General features: G+C 41.3%; 1 protein-coding gene across 1 annotated transcript; it reads left to right on the top strand.

Annotated features, from left to right (window-relative positions):
- The first annotated feature begins 889 nt into the window (after positions 1-889).
- On the top strand, positions 890-23122 carry LOC128626958 (ATP-binding cassette sub-family C member 2-like). The gene is made up of 5 exons (XM_053662471.1): positions 890-1078; positions 2872-3045; positions 21201-21326; positions 22707-22841; positions 23054-23122. Exons 1-5 carry the CDS (start codon positions 1046-1048, stop codon positions 23120-23122), a joined length of 537 nt encoding a protein of 178 aa, XP_053518446.1. The 5' UTR covers positions 890-1045.
- Positions 23123-24081: the final 959 nt, after the last annotated feature.

Genomic DNA, 24081 nt, shown 5'->3' on the forward strand with positions numbered 1-24081 from the left:
CCTTGGACTCCCAGGTCGCTGGGTTGTGACGCTTATGTGGGGGCGTGGTCAGAGCGAGGGAAATGGCGGCGCCCTCTAGCTCAGCTGCGGCTGGTCCAAGGTCCAACCGCCCACTCCCTCGCCTGTCCGCTCGCGCGCAGATAGACGACCGCAGTCAACACGCAGCACCGCCTCCCCACTGTCTCCTCTGCAGTCGCTCACCTGGTGGGTTGCTCGGTCACTCACTAGGTCCAATCCTGCGTTTGGAACCCGTGCGTCTGGATTCGCGAGTCTGGATTCCGCGCCTGGGTCCGACCGACCGAGTCCTCCTGTGCAACCCCTCAGCAGACGCCGGTTTCGCCCCTTACCGGTCGGGCTGAAGAATTTGTTGTTAACGGACTTCCGAAAAGTTCAATTTTCCGTGTTCTGGTTGTGTTTTCTGATGCTAATATTTAGTTGTCCCTAAACTTGGTTGTGTGAGAAGGCACGGCACATCCACCTATACCTCCATCTTGGCGGAAGTCTGAATATTGCTATTTCATAACCTCAGTTTTGCAAAGTTTACACTGCTTTCAACCCTATTTTAAGTTCCGTGTTCTAGGATATTTCCCATGTCTGTGAACACCAAGGCCTTAAACAGAGGTGAAACTGCACGTTCAGGGGTACACACCCCTCCATGGAGGCTTCTCCCTTTAGATCATGTGTCCTCAGCAGAAGGAAAGGCTTCTCCAACCCTGACCTGACAGTCAGCTCTGCTGTCAACTTTCAGTTGTTCCTTTCAGATATGTCCACACCCAGACAGGCTCCTGGTCCTTGGGGACCTGGTGAATGGACTTGTTCTGACTATCCTCAGTCACATGTCTATCCACTGGGATCATGTAAACACACCTTTCAGCAAGGTTAACAATTAAATTGTTGAGATGAAAGGTCAGGAGACCTGCCTGGAATTGAACATCAGAATGGGAGATAACACATCGCTAGTCACCTTCCAACTTCTCTGAGGAAAGGAGTCACTAAGGAACAACAGTCACACAGGAGTCTGCATTTTAGGAGACCTCCAGGAATCATGCTGGAGAAGTTCTGCAACTCTACTTTTTGGGTGAGAAATTACACTTATCTTCTTCTCAGGCTCAGAACGAGTAGTAGATTAGCCTAGAGCAGCCACTAATAAGAACTAGAGAAGTTATATATGCTGTTGCTCTAAAGCAACTCTCTCTCTCTCTCTCTCTTCGTGGTAAAGCTCAGGGTATTTTTAAAATAAAAGAATGTCATAATATCTCCAGAAGACATTCTATATGGGAGAAGTAATGTATTTATTTTATAACATATATTTATTGTATCCTGACTCTCTTCTTGGACAAGCTATCTACAAAATTGCCTCTCTAAAAAGAAATAGGGGGGTGGCTTCCAATTTCATCCATGTTAGGAGTGAGAACTGAGTAATTTGTGGGGTAGAAGAAAGAAGAGAAGGTCCGTGATTGAGCCCTGCTGAGATATGTTAGTGCTGAAGTGGTAATGATTTGTTCTAGAGGAGCTGGCAATCAGTGATATGGACTGGAAGGTGAGTCCAGGGATGCACATGTGAGCATCATGAGCACTGAGACAAAATCAAATGGTTTATTGGGAGAGAATAAGAAGGGACCTTGCATTTAGTGATCTTGTAAAAGTGTGGTCTACAAACTCAGCATCAGCATCAGAATTACGCAGATTGTTAAATAGTTTAAATATCGTAGGTAAGAAGTCTTAATTCTGAAGTTGGATAACCTCACGGAGAGTTAAGAAGAGCAGGAATGAGAAAGCAGAGCACATGGGCAGCACTTCCCAATCTTAGAAAGACCCTGGGCCCCAAGGCCCTCAGAGCCAGGAAATGTGTACCCCAGGAAGATAGAGCTTAACAGGCCAACCCTTGAGAATTTTCTGAGAATTACCTGGCAGATCATTTTGATCAGAGCACCTCAACCTTTTCTTTAAAGAGTCTGTCCAAACAGTCATACAAAAACAATTAAAAAATATTTATTAGGAGAAAATAATCTACCCTCACATGACTCAGATATAAAAACTAGTGCCCCCACCTCAACTCACAAGGCCCTTCTTTTTATTGCAGAATGCAGACTAGTAAAGAACCTGCTAGGAATAACCTTTTGTCCATTAACGTCATTGCCGCTTCTGTGCTGAAGGCCCCCTTGGGTTCTGACATAAGCCCTTGGGAGTCTAAATGTCGTAGTATGACTAAGCATGCCTCCTGCCCTCTTATTTATCCTCACCGGAGGATATGTTTATTGATTTGAGAGAGAGAGAGAGAGGAAGAAGGGGGGGAGAGAGAATGAGAGAGGGAGGGGGGGAGGGAGAGAGAGAGAGAGAAATGTGGATGTGAGAGAGAAACGTGCCCTGACCAGGGATCAAACCCACAACATTTTGGCAGGCGGGGTGATGCTCCAATCAACTGAGCCACCTGGCCAGGGCTGCCTGTATGTCTGAATGTCTGCCAGCAAGTTCATTCAATGCTAAAAACTAGAATAAGACGTTTTTACATCCCAAGGAACTATTCTCCTCTTTGAATTGGGGAACTCTCCCTCTTCTTCCCACAACTTGGCAAACACAGTGGTGAAGTTAAGTCAGAACAACTGGTGGGGAAATTTGCTTAGAATCACAGGAAGAAAAGGTCTTTAGAGGTTGAATTGGTCAAGAAGTCACTAGATGTCATTAAATGATCAATTTACATCAATGGAAATGAATAGAAAAATATAGCTAACTAAAGGGCCAGGCTGGATATAGATACAGAACTGAGTTAAAATTGTTTTGAAATGTGTTGGGTGTGGAGGGTATGGGCTATGGCTGGTCTTCTGTCTTCAAAAACTTGTAACCAACAATCATCACATTTTGCTCCCCCAGAATTCCTCATTGCTGGATAGCCCGGAGGCGGACCTGCCGATTTGTTTTGAGCAAACGGTTCTGGTTTGGATTCCCTTGGGCTTCCTTTGGCTCCTGGCCCCTTGGCAGCTTCTCCATGTGTACAGATCCAGGACCAAGAAATCTTCTGTAACCAAGCTCTACCTTGCCAAGCAGGTATGGAAACCCCACTGTTTTCTGACTGATTCCTTGGTGCACCATAGAGACATCTTCCTGGTGGTGAAAGTGTCTTCTCCGTCTTTAACCGGCTTTTCCAGGGGCTGTGGTCTCAGGCAGAGCCAGGTTCTGAGTGTCCCTCCTCCGCCTGCCCTATGCTTCTGTGCTCCCTTGCTATATTTCCTACTTAAGGTGACTTTGATTTTTGCAAAAGAATAATGACTCAGAAATCTTATGGGTAGTGGACACCCTCAACACCAGTAATGGGTTCTCAATCCATCAAATACATAAGTATTAACCTTTCAGTATTTGAGAAGCTAACACTGGTTTCCCTATCTCTAAGCTGTTTCAATATATCAGGAGACTGTAAATCAGTTGGCACCGGCCATGAGGTGAAAATGAACTATGTAGTGTGCCCTCTTCACTGTTGAGGTGATCCAACCATCACGGTTCGCCTCTCTGAACTTGGGTCTGAAATGCGGCTTTCGTTCTCCCACAGTCTTCCATAAGTCTAGATGATCATTCACAGTAGAGGGAGGAAGGGTTTGTGCTCCCAGTGATGTGCCTCAGGAAGGAAACAATGGAAAGAGCAGGGCCCCCAGGAGAGAGCCCAGGAGGAATGAGGGGAGGAGCCCCTCAGCCGGCTGTACTTGTTCATGTAGAGTCTTGTGGGAAATGAAAGACCCTCATTTGAAGTTGCTACCTCAGAAGGTTAACCACCTGCTTGTTTTCACTAGGTCCCCTCCACTGCCCCCACCCATCTGATCTTTACACAGGGTTTTAGAAAGGAAAGTTAGACTCGGATTTCTGTGAGCATACACATCAATGACCTCAGGCTACCTGCACTTAGAAGGGAACTTGCCCAAAGGAAGTGGGATTTGCATCAACACAGTGAGATGGGGCTGGTGGGGGTTTTGTAGGGCTCTGAATGGGGAGAGAACTCTGTCTGAGAGCTGGGGGCACGGTCATTGTCTGCCCTGTTGACCTGAGTGCACAGCACAGGGTCTAGCACTTAGTAGGCACTGTTGAATATTGGTATTACATGCACTCTAGAAATAGGTGTTGAGACAAGAATGTTTTAGACTCTGAACATTGAGCTTGGGAATGAGTCAGAGCTTTTTGTCAGAGTCACTGTGTGAGTCAGGGAGCATCCTAAAAGGAGTCACTCAGACATATTTGTGTCTTTCCACAGTGCCGGGTTTATTAGGTGAGACATCCCTAATAAGCCAATAAAGTCAGATGAAGATTGCACACAGAGAGGGGGAGCTTATGAGTTAGATGTGAGCAGAATGCCCACCTAGCCCCTGTCACTGGTGGTGTCTGCAGGTGGAGAGGTAGGCATCTGTTTCAAGCCAAGTGGCTGCAATGGCAACACGTCTGGTGAAGTTGAAGTCTGGTGGGGCTCCAGGCAGGACCCATGGCACAGCCAAGTTTGATTGTTAGTGGGGTGGTGGGAGCTCTGAGTTCTTATAGCCACTACAGGTGGAGGTCCCACTCATATCACTGTGCAGATGGGGTCCTTACCCAACTGTCCCGACTTGTGGTTTGGGCATTCTGGGCCCCTGCTAAGGATGTTCCTGTTATACCCCATTACTTCAGTTTTGACATTGCACTTGACACAACTGTCATGGCTGACTGTGACTCCGTACTGGACTGTTGAACATGTCTAAAAGGTACACCCTCTTCTTCTCCCATACAGTCAGTCAAGTCTGCAGTGTCCAGGAAAAGCCTGGGTAATGAGTAGATCAGTGTCCCACCATAATCACTGCTATTAGTTAACTTCTAAAAAACAATTTTCTTGAAATGTAATTCATGTTACCATACAATTCTCCCATTTAAAAACTATTCTATTTTTTTAAGTTTATTTACAGATAGAAGCAACCATCACCCAGTCAATTTTAGAACACTTTCATTCCCTCATTAAGAAACCCCTATCTCCTCATCCCCCTTAGCTCTGCATAACCATTAATCTACTTTCTGTCTCTATAGTTTCCCTGGCCTAGATTTTTCATACGAGTGGAATCATATGTGGTCTTTTATGATAGGCTTCTTTCACTTAGCATAAGGCTTTCAAGGTTCATCTATATTGTAATATTTATCAGGACTTCATTCATTCTTTTTTAAAAATATTTTATGTATTTATTTTTAGAGAGAGGGGAAGGGAGGGAGAAGGAGAGGGACAGAAACATTGATGTAGGAGACAAACATTGATCAGTTGCCTCTTCTATGTGCCCTGACCAGAGATGAACCTGCAACCCAGGCATGTGCCCCTGACCAGATACAGAACCAGCCACCTTACACTTTGCAGGATGATGCCCAACCAACTGAGCCACACTGGTCAGGGCTCCTTTGTGCTTTTTTAAAAAATCCTCACCTAAGGACATGTTTATTGATTTTAGAGAGAGGGGGAAGGGAGAGAGAGAAACATCGCTGTGAGAGAGAGACATTGATTGGTTGCCTCCCACATGCACCCCAACCAGAAATGGAACCTAGGTATGGTCCTGACCTGGGATTGGACACATAATCTTTTGCTGTAATGGGACAACTGAGTCATCTGGCCGGGGCAGTACTTCATTCCTTTTTATGGCTGGATAATAGTCCACTGTATAAACATATCACATTTTGTTTAACTTTCATAAACAAAAATCTCTATGGAAAAAAAGAAAAGCAATGTATTAGTTTTTCCTTTTTTTCCATAGAGAATAATCCACTCACCCTTGCTCAAACTCTCAGGAGCTCCATTCATAATTTATATACTTTACTTTTTTGCCCTCTACCATGAGAGTGACAAACACAGATTAGCTTTCTCTTAAAAAAATAATAAAAATAGTCTCTTTTCTGAAAAAGTCAGAAGTATAATTCCCCACAAAACAAAACTACATCTTTCCACAAGAACCTTCTTCTTAACTCCTCAACCTGATTGTGTTTTTTTTTATTTCTCTGCTTCCTCTTCTCCCTGCCTGTGTGCTGTTTGCTCCTCTCACTCTCCTCAACAGTTGTTACTGCCAGTCTTGTTCAGTTACTAATGCAGCATTCCCCTCATCTGAACTTGGTGCATTTGCTTGACCAAGCTGGTGAGAGACTCTGCAAATTTATTTGTTTAAAGGTGCATCCTGACCTGGCCAGTGTGGCCCAGTCTGCTGGAGCGTCATCCAGTAACTGAAAAGCTGTGGGTTCTATTTCCGGTCCGGGCACATGTGGGAGTTTCTTCTCACATGGATGTTCTGTCTCTCTCCCTTTCCCTCTCTCTGAATTAAAAAAAAAAAAAAGTGCATCCCTACTGAAAGGACCTGATGTACAGTAGATAACTGAATGTATTGAATTACAAAATGAATGAATGAATAAATGAACGAATTAGTGGATGAGCTCATAGTCTAGGGGAACAGAAGAGGAATCTGGTTCTGGAGGATGTGGAAGTGCTGAGGTGTGAGAAAAATGTGCAGCACAAATGAACATGATGTATAGCCAGTGAGATGTGGAAATTACCTCAAATATTTGCAGAAGTATAACATAGAAGATTGCCTAACTAGTTCTGAAAAGTTTCACAGAGCAAGATCAAGGTAAATGGGTGGAGGTTGTTCTAGGGGGGTGGGCTTTGGCTAATATACAAAAGAATTTTCTAATAATAATAACTGACAATAGAATGGACTGTTGGGGATCCCTGAAACATTTGTCTGCCAGGGAAGTGGTGGAAGCTGACGCTCTGCAATGGATGGAAGAGTCAACCAGAGTGCCTTGTCACTCAGAAAGTGCAGGTGAAGGGAGGACTGTGAAGAGATGGAGTGGTATTAAATATGGCCAAACCACTCCTTTCTTTTTAAAAAAATTTTCTTTCTTTCTTTTTACTTTTATTCTTAGAGAGAGGGGAAGGGAAGGAGAGAGGGAGAGAAACATCAATGTGTGGTTGCCTCTCACATGCCCCCACTGGAGACCCGGCCCACAACCCAGGCATATTCTCTGATTGGGAATCAAAACGTGACCCTTTGGTTCACAACCTGAGCTCAATCCACTGAGTTATACCAGCCAGGGCTCCTTTCTTTTTTAATACCAGTGTGATTCTATCTCCTTAGGAAGTTGAGTTTAGTAAACAACATGGGCGCTTGAAACTCTTCCAATAAATCAGAGATTAAGGGCAAACACTGTTAAGAACTTGATAATCTTTAACCACAAGATACCCCTGATCCTATGTAAATAAAGTGTGTATATGTTTCTAATTATAAAAATAATGTCTGGTTATTGTAGACAGTTCGGGAAATAGGAAGAAAATTAAATTATTGATAATTGTGTTACTCTGATATACTCTTGTTGACATTTTGGTATGTACCCTTCTATTCTCATAAAAAAAGAAAAAGTCTCTCACCCTAGCACCTCCCAAGTCCCATTGTCCAGACTGCCATTTAAAATTATTTTGATGGCTACCTCCACATTTGCAAATAATGTATTTATACCTGTATTTCTTGATCTATCGATTTTAAAAATCTATTGCTGCTTTCATCGACCCATCTCCGAGCTTCCTTTCTCTCTCTTCCTCTCACTCTTGGTCTTTCAATTCTCTACAATCATGTTCCGTCCTTCTGGTGGTTGCCTTTACACCTAAAACTAGTCTGCCATCAATTATAGACTCTACATCCTGATGCCTCTTTGTGTAAAATAATAGAATCAGTGCCCTCACATTTCTTGGATCTGGAGAACATCCTTCACTAAAAATTTCAGGAAGCACAACAGTGAAGAAAGTTTCCAAGGATTGATTCACTTTCTGAAAATGTTCATCTGAATGTGAAATGCTAGCCTCAAAAAACAAATTATATATATATATATATATATAATATATTTAATATTTATTAAAATATATATATATTTAATCTCTGAAGATGTTACTATATTGTTCCCCAGAATTCTGAGCTACCGAACTAGGATTTTTCTCATTCCTTGTTATCCTCTCTAGAAACTTTTATTCTACTTATTCTTGATGTCCTGAAATTTTACAGTCTGTTTGCATGGGTCCCTTTTTATTCAGTGTGTTCTACATTCTCTTCCTAAGGACCCATGTCTCTCTTACCTCTGAGAAATTTTCATACGTTACTCCTTTCATTATCTTCCCTCCAATTTTGAGATTCTGTTTCTCCATCTAAACTTCTTTTAGGTAGGTATTGGACTCTGAATTGATCCTTCTTCTCAAATCTTTTCCCCTATGTTCTGAGAGATTTCTCCATGTTTCTCCTCCTGTCATCCTAAAGAGCTTTTATTTAATTATCATAGGTTTGACTTCTAAGAATTCTTCTTAAGTTTTGAATAAACCTTAAAAAACCCAGCAACCTATTAATGGACACAATGTCTTCTCAAATCTCCCATAGGACATTAATTTTAAAATACTTAAAAATTATTTTCTATTCAGTTAATAGTTTGTTTCAACCCAGAATCAGTTGTTCGGGTTAATTAGATTGGTTATCTTCTTTGATACTATTGTTTTTTCTCAACTTTCTGGTGGCTATTAGTGATCTGTTTTCTAAATATGCTTACCTGTTAATGAGTATGTGTGGCTGGAGAAGGTCCCTCTGCTGTTGTGTAAGTCTGCCTCCCCACGTGGCCTCTCGTCAATGGGAGGGCTGCTGGTGAGCGCCGAGTCCTGGCTGGCTGTCTGGACTTCCGGGCTTCCCCCAAGAGCAGGGTGCTGGGCTGTGCCTCTCTACTCCTACTTGTGCCAAATGGATTTACTCTAGATGAAGTTACTCTGGGGCACCATTTATCCACACCACCCACTGGGCCTTCTTCAGGGAAAGAATTCAATTTCTTTAGAGAGTACTTCTGTTTTACACTTTTTGAGGGTGGTGATGGTAAATATAATTGTTATCAGTTTGCATTTTCTATTCTTACTCACCTCCAGGACTGACTACAGCTAATAGATTTCTATCTGCTGAGACTTTCTCACCTGCAAGGCATACCTATTGGTTTAAACAATAAAGAATTTATTATCTTATATAGTAAACAGTCTAGAGGTAGTGCAAGTCCAGGATTTGTTAACATAGCCACTCAGCAACATCAACAGGTAGCTGATTATTTTCATCTTTTTTTTGACAACCTTAGCATATCAAGCCAATTATCAAGCGCATGATTGTAAGATGGTTGCAGCAGCTCCAGGCATCACACCCTTACATCAGTGTCCAGAGGTGAATAAAGAGGCTGCTATGCTAGGTGAACTTATGTATCACTTTTTAAAAGTAGCTTTACTGAGATATAATTCACGTACCATAAAAGTCAGCTGTTTAAAGTGTATAATTCAGTGGCTTTTATTATAGTCACTATTACCACTAATTCCAGAATATTTCCCTCACTCCAAAATGAAAGTCTGTGCCTACTAAGCAGTAACACACTATTCCCCTCCCCACTTCAGTCCCTGGCAACTATAAATCTACTTTCTGCCTCTGTGAATTTGCCTATCCAGGGCATGTCATAGACTTGGAATCATGTATTATGTAATCATTGGTGTCTCACTTATTTCACTTAGCATAAAGTTTTTCAAGGTTTATACATGTTGTAGCATGAATCAGTACATTTTTTGAAAGTTATTTTTTATTGTAGTAGAATACACATAAGATAAAATTAACCATTTTAAAGTACACAATTCAGCGGCATTAAATGCATCCATAATGTCATCACCCTATCCACTCCCAGGACTTTCTCATGCTCTGAACGGGAATCCTATGCCTGTTAAATGGTCATTTCTCCTTCCCTCCTTCCCTATCCCCTGGGAACCGCAAATGTGCTTCTGGTCTCTATGCCTAGCATGCTTATTTCACGTATAAGTTAAATGTGGCCTTTTGTGTCTGGCTGTTTCTCACTTACCATTATATGTTTAAGGTTCATCCGGGTTGTAGCTTGTATCAGTATTTCATTTCTTGTTTTTGACTGAATGATTCACCATTGTATGGGTACACCCTATTTAGTTTATCTATTCATCATTGGTTGGTGGCCATTGGGTTGTTTCTGTTTTTTGTCTATTTTGAATAATGATGTTAGGAACATTTGTGTAAGAGTTTTTGGATGGACACCGGTCTTCAGTTTTCTTGGGTATATATAATCCTTAGGAGTAGAATTGCCGATTCATTTGGTAATTCTATGGAAAGTCTACATTTTGAGGAACTGCCACACTATTTTCCGAAGTGGCTGCACCCTTTTATATTCCTGCCAGCAACGAATGAGTTTCCGACCCAGGAGTCCCCCTTATCCTTTGCTTTCTGTGGTTTCAGTTACCTGTGGTCAACCACAGACCAAATATGGAAAATTCCAGAAATAAACAACTCATAAGTTTTAAATTGCATGCTGTTCTGAGCAGTGTGATCAAATCTCACTGTCTAGCTCCACTCCACCTGCATGGGAATCATCATTTGTCTCCATGTGTATACACCACCCACCCGTTAGTCACTTAGCAGCTGTCTGGGTTATCAGATCGACTGTCTCAGTATTGGAGCGCTGTGTAGAGTAACGCTTAGTTTACTTAGTAATGGCCCCAAAGTGCAAGAGTAGTGGTGCTGGCAGTTCAGATGTGCCAAGGAGAAACCATAAGGTTATGTGTGTATACAAAAAAACGTGGTATATATAGTGTTCAGTACTATGTGCCATTTTAGGCACCCACTGGGGGGTCTTGGAATGTATTCCCTTGAGGATAAGTGGGACTACTGTACTCATCCACACCATCCTTGCTATGGTCCATCCTTTTGATTGTCGCCATTGTAGGTGTGAAATGGTATCTCATTGGGGTTTTGATTTGCATTTCCCAAATGACTAATAATGTTGAGCATCTTCTCATATGCTTCTGGCCATTTTTGTACACCTTTCTTTGGAAAAATGGATCCTTTGAATAAATCCTTTGCCCATTTTTTACCTGGGCTATTTGTGTCTTTTTATTTTTGAGCTGTAAAGAATTCTCAATCCTCTAGATCTACGTATTGCTTTGAATGGTGAAGAAAACTTTTCCTAGAAGTCCCCACAAGCTAATTCCCACAAGCTGTCTGTCCCCCACTTTTCTGTGGCCAGCACTGTGTCACAGGCCAGGGGAATGGGACCATCATGACTGGTTTTATTTCACTTCATGGAGTTGGAAATGGGTCCAGCTTCTATCCAAACATATGGCTGAGCTGAGCAGGGTAGATATTTTACAAAAGGCGGAGTTCTGTTAGGAAGAGGAGAATGGCTTTGAGGAGGCAATGCTACCAGTTGGGGTCCCAGCAGGAAACGCGTGGCTGAGATGAAACAGGATCATGGGAAGAGGCTGTATTTGCAGACGAACCTGGGGCTTTAAGCAGCAAACTTACCCGTCTAGGCTTGAAGACACAAGAGTGGAAAGTGAGTCTGGTGGGGTAGACAGAAGATGTAAGCATAGCAGCCACTAGTCTTGATCTCAGCCGACCTTTGGTGTTACCTTTTCTTGTGTGTGCTTTTGAGCCATCGGCAGGTTTGCTTTTTGTCTTCTAAAACTCATCTGGTCTACTATGGCTGATGGCGAGAATGAATGCACAGGCGACAATAATCCTGTGGAGAAAAAGGGAACGGCAAGGCTACTCTCTCAAGGGGAGAGGCCTATGGTGCCTCGGCCACTCCCTCAAGGGGGGAGCGCCCTGACCCTTGCCTGGACGGGCTTTTATTGTTTTCTTAGGGTCTTATATCAGAAAAAGATTTATTATCTATTACATATAATATTGTTTACATTTTAGGTACAATCAAGAAAATGAATATTACATGCAGAGGGGAATGGCAATGAGCTCATTAGCTCTGTCCTTGGGAAAACTCATACAGACTTTGGAAATTACCTTGAAGATAGACAATACGCATTCGTTGTTTTAGACCAGGGTGATGGATTTTTAGCAAGAGCAAGCCATAACAGTCTGTAAGCATTTTCTAGGCCTGATTCCCACGGGAAAACTCAGTTTGAAGGTCTGGCTCCTGCCCAGCACTCCGCTTCTATAGGTTTTCCATACAGAGCTGAGTCACATTTGCCAGACTAAAACAAGCCAGTCCCCTACAGTCTACTGAACTCAACTTTCTTCATTCATATTCTCAGTGTTACTGTGGATTTTTTTCTTGGGTAGTTCACTGTCATTTCAATGGATTGGGGAAGGATGGGAGATGAATGTTCTAAACCTGGCATCTTAGACAGGAAACTCTTGTCTCTTTCTGTGCATGTTTTTAAAATATAATTGAACTCATTGTATATGCAATTTTGATGTCCACTTTTTCTACTTCACATGATATAAAAAGCATTTCCTTCTGTTAATATTATTCTTAAACATAATTTTGATAACTAAAATCATTAATCACATGAGTATACCGTAACTTATTTTAACAACTCTTGCAGCATTAAGTCCTCCCAACAAACCTCTCCACTACTGTTTTGGGGTGATTACAGGTTATATAAGTTCTTCATCATTAAAAATGAGACTCTAGTTAACATTCTTGTGCATAAATATTTGCCTTCAATTCGGGTTACTCTCTCAGAATAGATTCCTAGAAGTAGACTTATTATGTCAAAATATATGAGCAGTTTAAGACTTTTGAAACACAAGGGAAACTTTTTATACCCTAGGAAGATTTTTGTCAAATTGTAGTCTCACCAAAATTACATTAAAGCGCATTTCTCTGCACCCTTGCTAGCACTATGTAAATATATTTTCTCTATTTTTTATGCTAAGTGGCATCCTATTGTTTTACTTTGCTTTTTTCTTTTTAATATATTTTATTAATTATGCCATTACAGTTGTCCCATTTCCCCTCTTTATTCCCCTCCACCCTGCATACTCCCTCCCCCACAATCCCCCCTTTAGTTTATGTCCATGTGTCACAAGTTCTTTAGATTCTATATTTCCCATACTATTCCTGCCCTCCCCCTGTCTATTTTCTACCTACCATCTATGCTACTTACTCTCTGTACCTTCTCCCCCTTCTCCATCTCCCACTCCCCTGTTGCTAACCCTCCGTGTGATCTTCATTTCTATGGTTCCTTTCCTAATCTACCTGTCCCCTTAGTTTGCTTTTCTTTTAGGTGTGGTTGTTAATAACTGTGAGTTTGCTGTCCTTTCATTGTTCATATTTTTTATCTTCTTTTTCTTAGATAAGTCCCTTTAACATTTCATATAATAAGGGCTTGGTGATGATGAACTCCTTGAACTTGACCTTATCTGAGAAGCACTTTATCTGTCCTTTCATTCTAAATGAAAGCTTTGCTGGATAGAGCAATCTTGGTTGTAGGTCTTTGGATTTCATGCCTTGGAATACTCCTTTCCAGCCCCTTCTTGCCTGTAAGATCTCTTTTGAGAAATCGGCTGACAGTCTGGTGGGAACTCCTTTGTAGGTGACTGTCCCCTTATCTCTTGCTGCTTTTAGAATTCTCTCCTTCATTTTAATCTTGGCTAATATAACTATGATGTGTCTTGGCATGTTCCTTCTTGGGTCCAACTTCTTTGGGACTCTCTGAGCTTCCTGGATTTCCTGGAAGTCTATTTCCTTTGCCAGAATGGGGAAATTCTTCTTTATTATTTGTTCAAATAAATTTTACACTCATGGCTGTTCCTCTTCCCCTTCTGATCTTCCCCTATAATTCAGATGTTGGAGCGTTTAAAGATGTCCTGGAGGTTCCTAAGCCTCTCCTTATTTTTCTGAATTCTTATTTCTTCATATTTTTCTGTTTGGTCATTTTTTTCTTTCTTCTGGTCCACTCCCTCGATTTGAGTCCCAGTTTCCTTTCCATTACTATTGGTTTCCTATGCATTTCCCTTCATTTCAATTAGTTTAGCCTTCCTTTGTTCCTTTAATTTGTGACTAAAATCAGCCAGTTCTGTGAGCATCCTGATCACTAGTGTTTTGAACTGTGCATCTGAAAGTTTGGCTATTTCTTGGTCTCTTAGAGTTATGGGCTCTGGGACTTTGAGTTGTTCTTGAGCCATGTTTTGGTCTGTTCACACCTGTTACCTATGAGGAGCGGAGCCTTAGGTGTTCACCAGGCAGGGCCACCCAGGTCACTGGGTTGTGATGATGTATGTGGGGGCAGGGTCAAAGAGGGGCAATAACAGTCCCCTCCGCTGCTTCCTGTTGCTGGGGCCTGCGCAGTCTGTCTCACTACTCGCTCCTTGGCTGGTTTATCTGTGCGCGAATGTGCAACTGAGGTCAGCCTGCCGCTTTGCGCTCTCACTGGGTCTACCTGTTGCTACCCCATGCCTGGGATCCACCCACGGCTATCTGCGCACCTGAGTAGGGAATCTTTCCCGTGCAACCTGGCTCCACCAACTGCTGGCTCCACCCCTCTTACCAGTCTGGATGAAGGGTTCGTTGTCCTCAGATTTTAGTATAGTTCAATTTTCTGTGTTTTGGCTGCATTTTTGTTACTAAAACTTTGTTGTCTTTAAACTTGGTTGTGCGAGAAGGTAAAGTATTTCCACCTATGCCTCCAGCTTGGCAGAAGTCTGCATTTCTATATGTATGAATGCAACTGATTTTTAAAAATGTGTTAAGAATATTTTTGCATTTGTGAACTGTCTACTCACACAATTTTTTGAAATGGGAGGTTAATGTACTTAACTTTTTATCTTTTTCTGAAAGTTTTGAAAAGAGATTTTATTTATTTATTTTTAGAGAGAGGAGAAGGGAGGAAGAGAGGGAGAAAAACATCAATGTGTGGTTGCCTCTTGCTCACACCCTACTGGGGACCTGTCCCACAGGCATGTGCCCTACACTGGGAATATAACTGGTGACCCTTTGGTTTGCAGGCCAGCAAGCACTCAGTCCACTGAGCCACACCAGCCAGGGCTAACTTTTTGTCTTTTTAAGAGATAATTTAAAGAGGTTTACAGAATTTAACAGCTACAAAATAGTACATGATACTCTAGTCACTCATTCTTTTTTCAGTTGGCAACCATCAATACCAGTTCCAGAGATAATTCATCCTTGTGGAAATAACTACCTACATATATTTTTAACACAAATGTTAATGTCACATCTGTGTCTTGAAGATTTTTCCATTTGACACATAAAATCTGCTTTTTATTTATTATTATTATTCCTCACCTGAGAAAATGCTTATTGATTTTTTTTAGAGAGAGGGGAAGGGAGGGTATGAGTTAGGGAGAGAAGCATTAATGTGAGAGAGATACATTAATAGGTTGTGTCCATTTTTTGCTTTTTAAAATGTACTTCATTGATTATGCTATTACAGTTGTGTCATTCTTTTCTCCCCTTTATTCCTCTCTGCCCTGCACCACCCCCACCCCCAGCATTTCCACCAGCACTTCCACACCTTAGTTCATGTACATGGGTTGTATATATGAATTTTTTGGCTTCTCCATTTCCTATACTATTCTTAACCTCCTTCTGTCTATTTTGTACCTACCATTTTCTAGTTCTTTTGTTTTTGTTATTTTTTAGGTTCAGTTGTTGATAGTTATGAGTTTGTTATTTTACTGCTTATATTTTTGATCATCTTCTTTTTCTTAGATAAGTCCCTTTAACATTTCATATAATAAGGGCTTGGTGATGATGAACTCCTTTAACTTGACCTTATCTGGGAAGCACTTTATCTGCCCTTCCATTCTAAATGAGAGCTTTGCTGGATAGGGTAATCTTGAATGTAGGTCCTCGCCTTTTGTGACTTCAAATACTTTTTTCCAGCACCTTCTTACCTGCAAGGTTTCTTTTGAGAAATCAGCTGATAGTCTTATGCGAACTCCTTTGTAAGTAACTGTCTCCTTTTCTCTTGCTGCTTTTAAGATGCTCTCCTTAGCTTTAATCATGGGTAATGTAATTATGATGTGCCTTCGTGTATGATTCCTTGGGTCCAACTCCTTTGGGGCTGTCTGAGCTTCCTGGACTTCCTGGAAGTTTATTTCCTTTGCCAGATTGGGGAAGTTCTCCTTTATTATGTTTTTGAATAAGTTTTCAATTTCTTACTCTTCTTTTTCTCCTTCTGGCACCCCTATGATTCAGATGTTGGAATGTTTAATATTGTCCTGGAGGTTCCTAAGCCTCTCCTCATTTCTTTTTTTTTGAATTCTTGTTTCTTCATTGTGTTCTGCTTGAATGTTTATTTCTTCCTTCTGGTCCAAACTGTTGATTTGAGTCCCAGTTTCATTGCCTTCACTGTTGGTTCCCTGTATATTTTTCTTTATTTCACTTTTTATAGCCTTTACTTTTTCCTCTATTTTGTGACCACACTCAACCATTTCTGTGAGCATCTTGATCATCAGTGTTTTGAACTCTGCATCTGATAGGTTGGCTATCTCTTCATCACTTAGTTGTATTTTTGGAGCTTTGATCTGTTCTTTCATTTGGGCCATATTTTGTGTGTGTGTGTTGGCTCACCTGTTATGTTGTAAGGGGCAGAGCCTTAGGTATTCACCAGGGCAGAACAACCCATATTGCAGCACTGTAGTGCTGTATGTGGGGGAGGATCCCGAGAGGGAACTGTGCCATTTGCTCAGCTCTTTGCTAGCTTTCAGTCACTTCTCTCACTACCCACAAGCAAATTGGGCCCTTCTCATGCTGATTGCCAGGTGGGTGGGTTTGTGTACATTCTAGGACCCCATGGGTCTCTCCAACAAACTCTCCTGTGAGGCTGGAAATTTCTTCCACCACTGCAACCCCCACAGGTTTTTATACCAGAGATTTTGAAGCTTTATTTTGCCACGCTGGAATCCTGGGCTGTGCAGTCTGTCTCACTCCCCAGTTGTTTCTCCTGTTTATCTGCATGCAAATGTGGGAGCACTGGGCCCACCAGCTGCTACCTTGCCACATTTCCTCTCTACCCCAGCTGCCTGTCTCCACTCCTCCTACCAGTCTGAATGAATGTTTCTTCTTTAACTCCTTGGTTGTTAGACTGCATACGGTTTGATTTTCTGGCCATTCTGGTTATTTTTTGTTTTTAGATTTGCTGTTAGGTTGTGTGAGAGGCAAAGAGTATCAACCTATGCCTACATCTTGGCCAGAAGTCCTTAGTTGGTTGAGTCTTGCGCATGCCCTGAACCTGCATCCTTGGTATGTGCCCTGACCAGGAATTGATCCCACAAAATTTGGTTTATTAAATGATGTTCTGACCAACTGAGCCATACTTCAAGGCTGTTTCTTTCTTTCTATTGGCTACTTGAGATGCTTCTTATTGGATGTACTATAATTTATGTGCCATAATAGTAGAAATTAAGGTGGTTTCTAACCTTCCACCATCATAAGCAATGCCACAATGAATAGCTTTGCATATATAAGTATGTCTGTAGGATAAACTCTCAGAAATAAAATTACCGAGTTAAGGGTATGTGAAATAAAAATTTTTATAGATACCGTAAATTTCTCTCAACTGAGATTTTTTCTTAGTCTGACCAACTTTTTATTATCAAACTTTTTGATATTTGCTAATTAGTTAAGTGAAAAATGGTATGTCATATTTGAAATTACACTCATTATTAGTGAGATTAAACATTTTTTCACATGTTTAAAAGTCCTTTGTGTTTCTTCTTCTTTGTCTTTTAAAAAATATATTTCATTCATTATGCTATTAGAGTTTTCCCAATTTTTCCTCCTATGTCCCCTCCACCTGGTACCCCCACTCCCTCCAGCAATCCTTCCCTTAGTTCACGTCCATGGGTCATTCATATAAATTCTTTGGCTTCTTCATTTCCTATACTGTTCTTAACCTTGCCCTGTCTATTTTGTACCTACCAATTATGCTTCTTAATCTCTACACCTTTACCCCCATTTTCTCCCTTCCCCCTCCCAACTGACAACCCTTCAGAAAATCTCCTTATCTATGGTTCTGTTCCTGTTCTGCTAGTTTGCTTAGCTTGTTTTTTTAGATTCAGTTATTGATAGTCGTGAATTTGTTGCCATTTTAATGTTCATGTTTTTTTTCTTAACCATGGTTTTACCTTCTTTTTTTTAAATAAGTCCACTTAACATTTCATGTAATAATGTCTTAGTGATGATGAACTCCTTTAGCTTTACTTTGTCTGGGAAGCACTTCAATTCTAAATGTTAGCTTTGATGGATAGAGTAATCTAGGTTGCATGTCCTTGCTTTTCACCACTTTGAATACTTTTTGCCATTCCCCTTCTTGCCTGCAAAGTTTCTTTTGAGAAATCAGCTGACAGGCTTATGGGAACAAATTTTGTAGGTAACTCTCTGCTTTTCCCTTGCTGCTTTTAAGATTCTCTCTTTATTGTTAACCTTTGGTATCTTAATTATGATGTGTCTTGATGTAGACCTGTTTACGTCCATCATGTTTGGCACTCTCTGTGCTTCCTGGACATCTATGTCTATTTCCTTTACCAAACTAGGGAATTTTTCTTTCATTATTTTTTCAAATAAGTTTTCAGTTTTTTTTGCTCTTCTTCTTCTCTTCCTGGCATTCCTATGATTCAGATGTTGTTACATTTAGAGATGTCCTAGAGGCACCTTATACTATCCTCATTTTTAAAAGTTCTTTTTTCTTCTTGCTGTTCTAGTCAAATGCTTATTTCTTCCTTGTGTTCCAAATTGTCGATCTGAACCCTGGCTTCATCCCCTCCACTGTTGGTTCCCTGTAGAGTTTTCTTTATTTCACTTAGTGTAACTTTTATTTTTTCCTGGGTCTTTTTTATTTTGTTGCCGTACTCAATGAGTTCTTTGAGCATCCTGATCACCAGTGTTTTGAACTCTGCATCTGATAGGTTGGTTATCTCCATTTTGTTTAGTCATTTTTCTGGGTTTTTGTTCTGTTCTTTCATGTAGGCCATATTTCTTTGTCTCCTCGATTTGTCAAGTTCTCTGTGTTTGTTTCTCTGTATTAGGTAGAGCTGCTTTGACTCACTGTCTTAGTAGCCTATTGTAGAAAAGTTACCTGTAAATTGTGTGGGGCAGAGACTTAGGTAATTGCCAGGGTGGGGGCAACCTCCTTCACTGTTTTGTGTCTCTGTGTGGGGGAAGGGCTCAGAGAGGGGAACAATACCACTGCCTGGCTTCTGGAGGCTTTCCAGGTGCTTGCCCCGTGTGATTGGTGCCTTTCCAGCTGTTGTCCTAGTGCTGAATCCCGGAAGAGGTGGGTCTACATATGTTTTCCTAAAAATCCGACAGTTCCTTCTGTGGCCCCAACCCCCACTGGTTTTTTACAGCCAGAAGTTATGGGTATTTATCTTTCTGGTACTAGAACCATGGGATGTATGGTCTGGCCTGGGGCCGGGATCACTTGCTCCCAAGGTATCCCCTCCCAATTTTTATCTACCACATGTGACTGTGGGATTGTCTGTTTTGCTGCTGCCTCTCCATGCCACACCATGTCTCTGTGGCTCTCCGCCTGCCTCTGCATCTCTACCCCTCCTACCCACCTGGATGAATGTGGCATGGATCTTTAAATCCTTCATTGTTGGACTTCCCATACAGCTCAATTTTCTGACAGTTCTAGATGTTGTTCTGAGGTCTAGTTGTAATTCTTTCTGTGGTTGAGTCAAGAGGTGAAGCATGTTTACCTATGCCTCCAACGGGACCAGAAGTCCCCTTCTTCTTTAAATTACCTATTTATATTCTACTTTTTTGTGTGTTGGTTGTTAGTTTGTTGGTTTTTAAAAATTGCTTTTAGGAACTCTTTATAATGTAAATTGGTCCTTTTTGATATGATCTGCTGCTTCATGTGTTTCTAATCAATTTGTATGAGTTTAACATACATAAGCTCATGGCAAGGCCCCCTCCTTTTTCTTGGCCTAGGGAGTATTGTGCTGGTTGGTATTCTCTTTACCTAGTCATCTTCAAGGGTGGGTGCTTTAGCTCCAGCTTGCTCTATTTTATCTCCTAATTTACCTGAAGGCAAACATTACTGACCACTTCAAAAGCAAGTATTTTTTCTTCCCCAAAAGTCAGTCTCATGTGAGGAAAGCACAATATTGTGCAGCATCTTATATACTTGAGAAACACACATTCCCTCATTAACATGTTTTCGACTCTAGCCTTGTGAACTAATGGCACTAGTCCTATAGCTAAAAGTGATTCTTCTCCCTCTTTGGTTGGTTTTCATTACAAAGGGCCCAGGTTTTTTTTGTTTGTTTGTTTGTTTTTGTTTTTTTTTTTGCCTGAGTCGTTCTGAGTGAATGAGACATGGGAATGAGGAGGTATAGATGGATGGGGAATAGAAAGGGCAGGTGAGATAATACTAAAGATCTTCATTTTGAGAGCTAAGATACTGGTGGACCTCCTCAGCAGAGGTAGTAATTTTCCATCCTGATGGGTGGAGATGGTCTTCAGAACAATACAATGTATATAATATCTCATGAGCTCATAGGACAAATATTGATCGGCTTGGAGTCATCTAAGAATGACAGAGTTGCAACTGTTTGAAATATTAACTTTGAAGATTATATGGGGAAAAGTTTGGGACTAATAACTAAAGAAAGGTAATAGTGCCATCCCCCACTGGGGTGAGGGAATCCTTCATTTAAATCTATTATCTTAGTTATCTATTGCTGTATAACTAATTACACCAAAATTTAGCACCTTAAAAATAAACAGTTTTGATCACACAGTTTTCCTGCACCAGGAACTTGGTAGCAGCTTATCTGAGTCCTGCTTCAGGGTCTCCCATGAAGTTATCATTAATATGCTGGGACCAAGGTCCTCTGAAGTGTTGGTTGTGGCTAGAGGATCTGATTCTCAGGTAGCTCACTCACAGGGCTGTTGGCAGGAGGTCTCAGTTCCTTGTCAAGTGAATCTCTCCACAGAGCTACTTGCATGTCCTCACACTGGGGCAGGCAGCTTTCCCTGCTGTGATGTAAGACAGAAAACAAGGAGGAAGCCAAACTGTTTCCTGGGACCTAGTCTTGAAAGTCACATACTGTCAATTCTACCATTTTCTATTAATTAGAAGCAAGTCACTAGGGTCAGCTCACACTCAAAGAAAGTAGAGCTTCTTTGAAGGGATGAACATCAAAGAATTTGTGGATTTATTTTAAAACCATCGCACTCAGCATTCTTCAAAAAAGCTTATGATAGCCTACTTTGAACTGTATTCCATTGCTTGAACTACATGTCTCCATTCATGCGAGAAATATTTGTTGTCTTATATGAATCACTGCATACCATTTTTACCATCTGTTACTAGAACCATTTTATTCTAAAGAATGATATCCTCCTAACAGTGGTCTCTTTTCCTTTCTCAGGTGCTTGTTGGGTTTCTTTTTATTCTAGCAGCCACAGAGCTGGTCCTTGTATTCATAGAAGATTCTGGACAAGCCACCGTCCCTGCCATCAGATATACCAATCCAAGCCTCTACCTGGGCACATGGGTAAGGGTCATCACCACTTCTGCCCTGTTTATTTAATCTCTGTTCATAGTCATATAGTTGAAATGTACTCTTTGTACTGAAACAGGGTCCAATTTCATCTACCTTTTTCAAGGGACCTGTGATGAGGGAAAGCTTAATTATAATGGGGTGAAACAGATTTTAGCTCTTCTTCTTTTGAACACTAGTTTATAGACCCTGCTCCTTAGGATGAATACTAGCTTTAATAACTAAGATATGTATCATATGCGCTCATATCTTTCCATCTAAGGATCATATGTGAAATTCTGGCTTATTGACAAGAAGAATTCTCTTGAATGCCATAAATATTACTTTTAAATTGATTTGTAGAGTGTAATCAATGGATCACCGTGTCTAGAGTTATTTTATAAACTTGATGACAGAAGTTAATGTTTCTTCTGCAAGCATGTTTGAGGGGGGCTGCCTATCTGGTGTTTTAAAAGCAATTGAACTAGATGTCTTTATTTTAAAAGAGGAAGAGACCTCAAACTTATTTGGATTTTCAGTCTTTCTTGAAAAATCAGAATGTCTGGCAACTCTGGGCCTACATTTCCATAGGGCAATGGTCAACTAGGACCGAGTAATAGTCACCCCCACTAGGCCAGGCATATGCTCAGTACAGTCTCCCAAAGTCCATTCAGAAACATGCTGTGCCTGGCCCCTGCAGGCACATTGTTTGATAATGCTGTTTAAAAGAACCAAGAAGTGTCTAGGCAGTGGTATGCTGCATCTAGAAACATTGTGCTGGAACTTGAAACCCACTACAGTGGGAGTATTTACACCATGGAAGTTGGCAATTGCTACAAATCATGGCTTTCCATCCCTATTCTCAGAATATTGATTTACTGAGTTTAGGAAACCAAAATTTAATTAATTATATCTAAGTGAGATGTTACAAGAGAAGTTTTTATTAACTGCTTAGTCTATGATATTATTAGAAAATCATGATACAGACACCTTGCACCTATCCAACAGAATCTGCCTGCACCACCGACTACTGCAGTGCCTGCAGTTAATTTCCTCATCTCTTGAAAAGATTTTTCTGACTCCCAAAAGTAGAGCCATTCGAATGCAGATGATGATCCTCTGCCTTCTTTGCTAACTCCCCGCCCAAGTGTGGCGACTAGAGACAGGGGTGGGAAGGAGGGACCCAGGGAGAGCATGGATGGACCTGAAAGAGGAAGTTGGGTGGTATCAGGGAGGAAATCTACAATTTGCGTGTGCTGCTTTCTGCCTGTGAGATTAAAGGCAACAATCTCCTCCTGTAGCCCTCCTTTCTTCCTCTCTTTTCTGACATCCTCTTTGCCTCTTATTTTTGGCTAGTGCCAGTATTTTCAGAACCTGATGTCAATTTCTCTCTAGCTCCTGGTTCTGCTGATCCAATATAGCAGGCAATGGTGTGTGCAGAAGAACTCTTGGTTCCTGTCCCTATTTTGGGTTCTCTCAATACTCTGTGGCACTTTCCAGTTTCAGACTCTGATCCGGATGCTCTTAAAGGTAAGGAGGAATGAGAGGGTGTGATGAGGGGAGCCTGCTAGGCAGCTTCTTGGGTGGAGTCAGCGGCATGAAATAAGTTGAGCTCCAGGACAAAATCGTATGTAGGGGATTTGATCTATGCTTTCATCACAAATATTGACATATGTGGGCTGCTTAAGACTTAATTTGGATAAAAGGCTCATTTTCTCTTCTGTTTTTTTGTTTTGCCATAGGGCAATACTTCCAGTCTAGCCTACCCTGCCTGTTCCTCATCAGCTATGCATTCCAGATCCTCATCCTGATCCTTTCAGCATTTTCAGAAAGAGGTGACTCATCGAGAGGTGAGACTCAAAATAGACCCACCTCATAGGTTATTTCATTGGCTGGCACCCTGACAAATGTAAGGTGTCAAAATCTAGGTGTCTAGGTGTCATACAGGTCCCCTGAGACGTCTAGGTCTCATGGAGTCCTCAAGACTGGAATACAATAATATATACCAGTTTATGACATAAGGAAACAGAAGGTGAAGAGAGTATGGAAATATTGACTTGTGATATTGACCCACCAATCTTTAACATAGACAATTAATTCACATATCTATGCCAGAAGGTCTAATTATCATTCAACTGGTGACCTTAGCGTCTCCAGATAAATACATATGGACCAGCCTGCTTTAGTGGCACATTGCATCAGTTTCCGATTTTAGAGTCCTGTGAGTTCCTGTTTCCCACTGATTTAGTTTCTGATTTGTGTGTGTGTTTTGCAGAATCCATCAGTCACAGCTTCATTTCTGAGTAGAATCACCTTCAGTTGGTATGACAGGTAAGAAAGCCTGGAAATCAGGTTGCCTCTATTCTCACCCCCCCAGTCTTCTGAAAGTAATGGAAATCTTAATTTTTCAACATGTCTCCTACAGCCTCTATTTCTCCTCTACTTAAAGCCAGAGAAAGTTAGTTCAGTCTCTTTATTGGTTAGACTGGGGCACTGAGGAGATGGAGGGAGAGAGGTTTGCTCTTTGTAGCCTGGGGGGTTCCCTGGAGAAAAGGAAGGGCTGTAAGGAAAGGAGGTGTTAGAACAGGACCAGGGAGCCATAGGGACTGGCGAGCGACACAAATTTGGAGGGTGGATAGAATGAGTTGGATGTGGAACAGGCAGTCTTCTCCTTTGTGCTTCCACAAAACCCGTTGTCTGGTAACTCCCACAAATCCCTTCTTAGGCACTGTTTTCAATGCATAAATGATGTAGAATTATAAAGGAAAAC

The sequence above is a fragment of the Artibeus jamaicensis genome, unplaced genomic scaffold (assembly GCF_021234435.1).
Source record: "Artibeus jamaicensis isolate MK-2021 breed Jamaican fruit bat unplaced genomic scaffold, CSHL_Jam_final contig_252, whole genome shotgun sequence".
Lineage (NCBI taxonomy): Eukaryota > Metazoa > Chordata > Mammalia > Chiroptera > Phyllostomidae > Artibeus > Artibeus jamaicensis.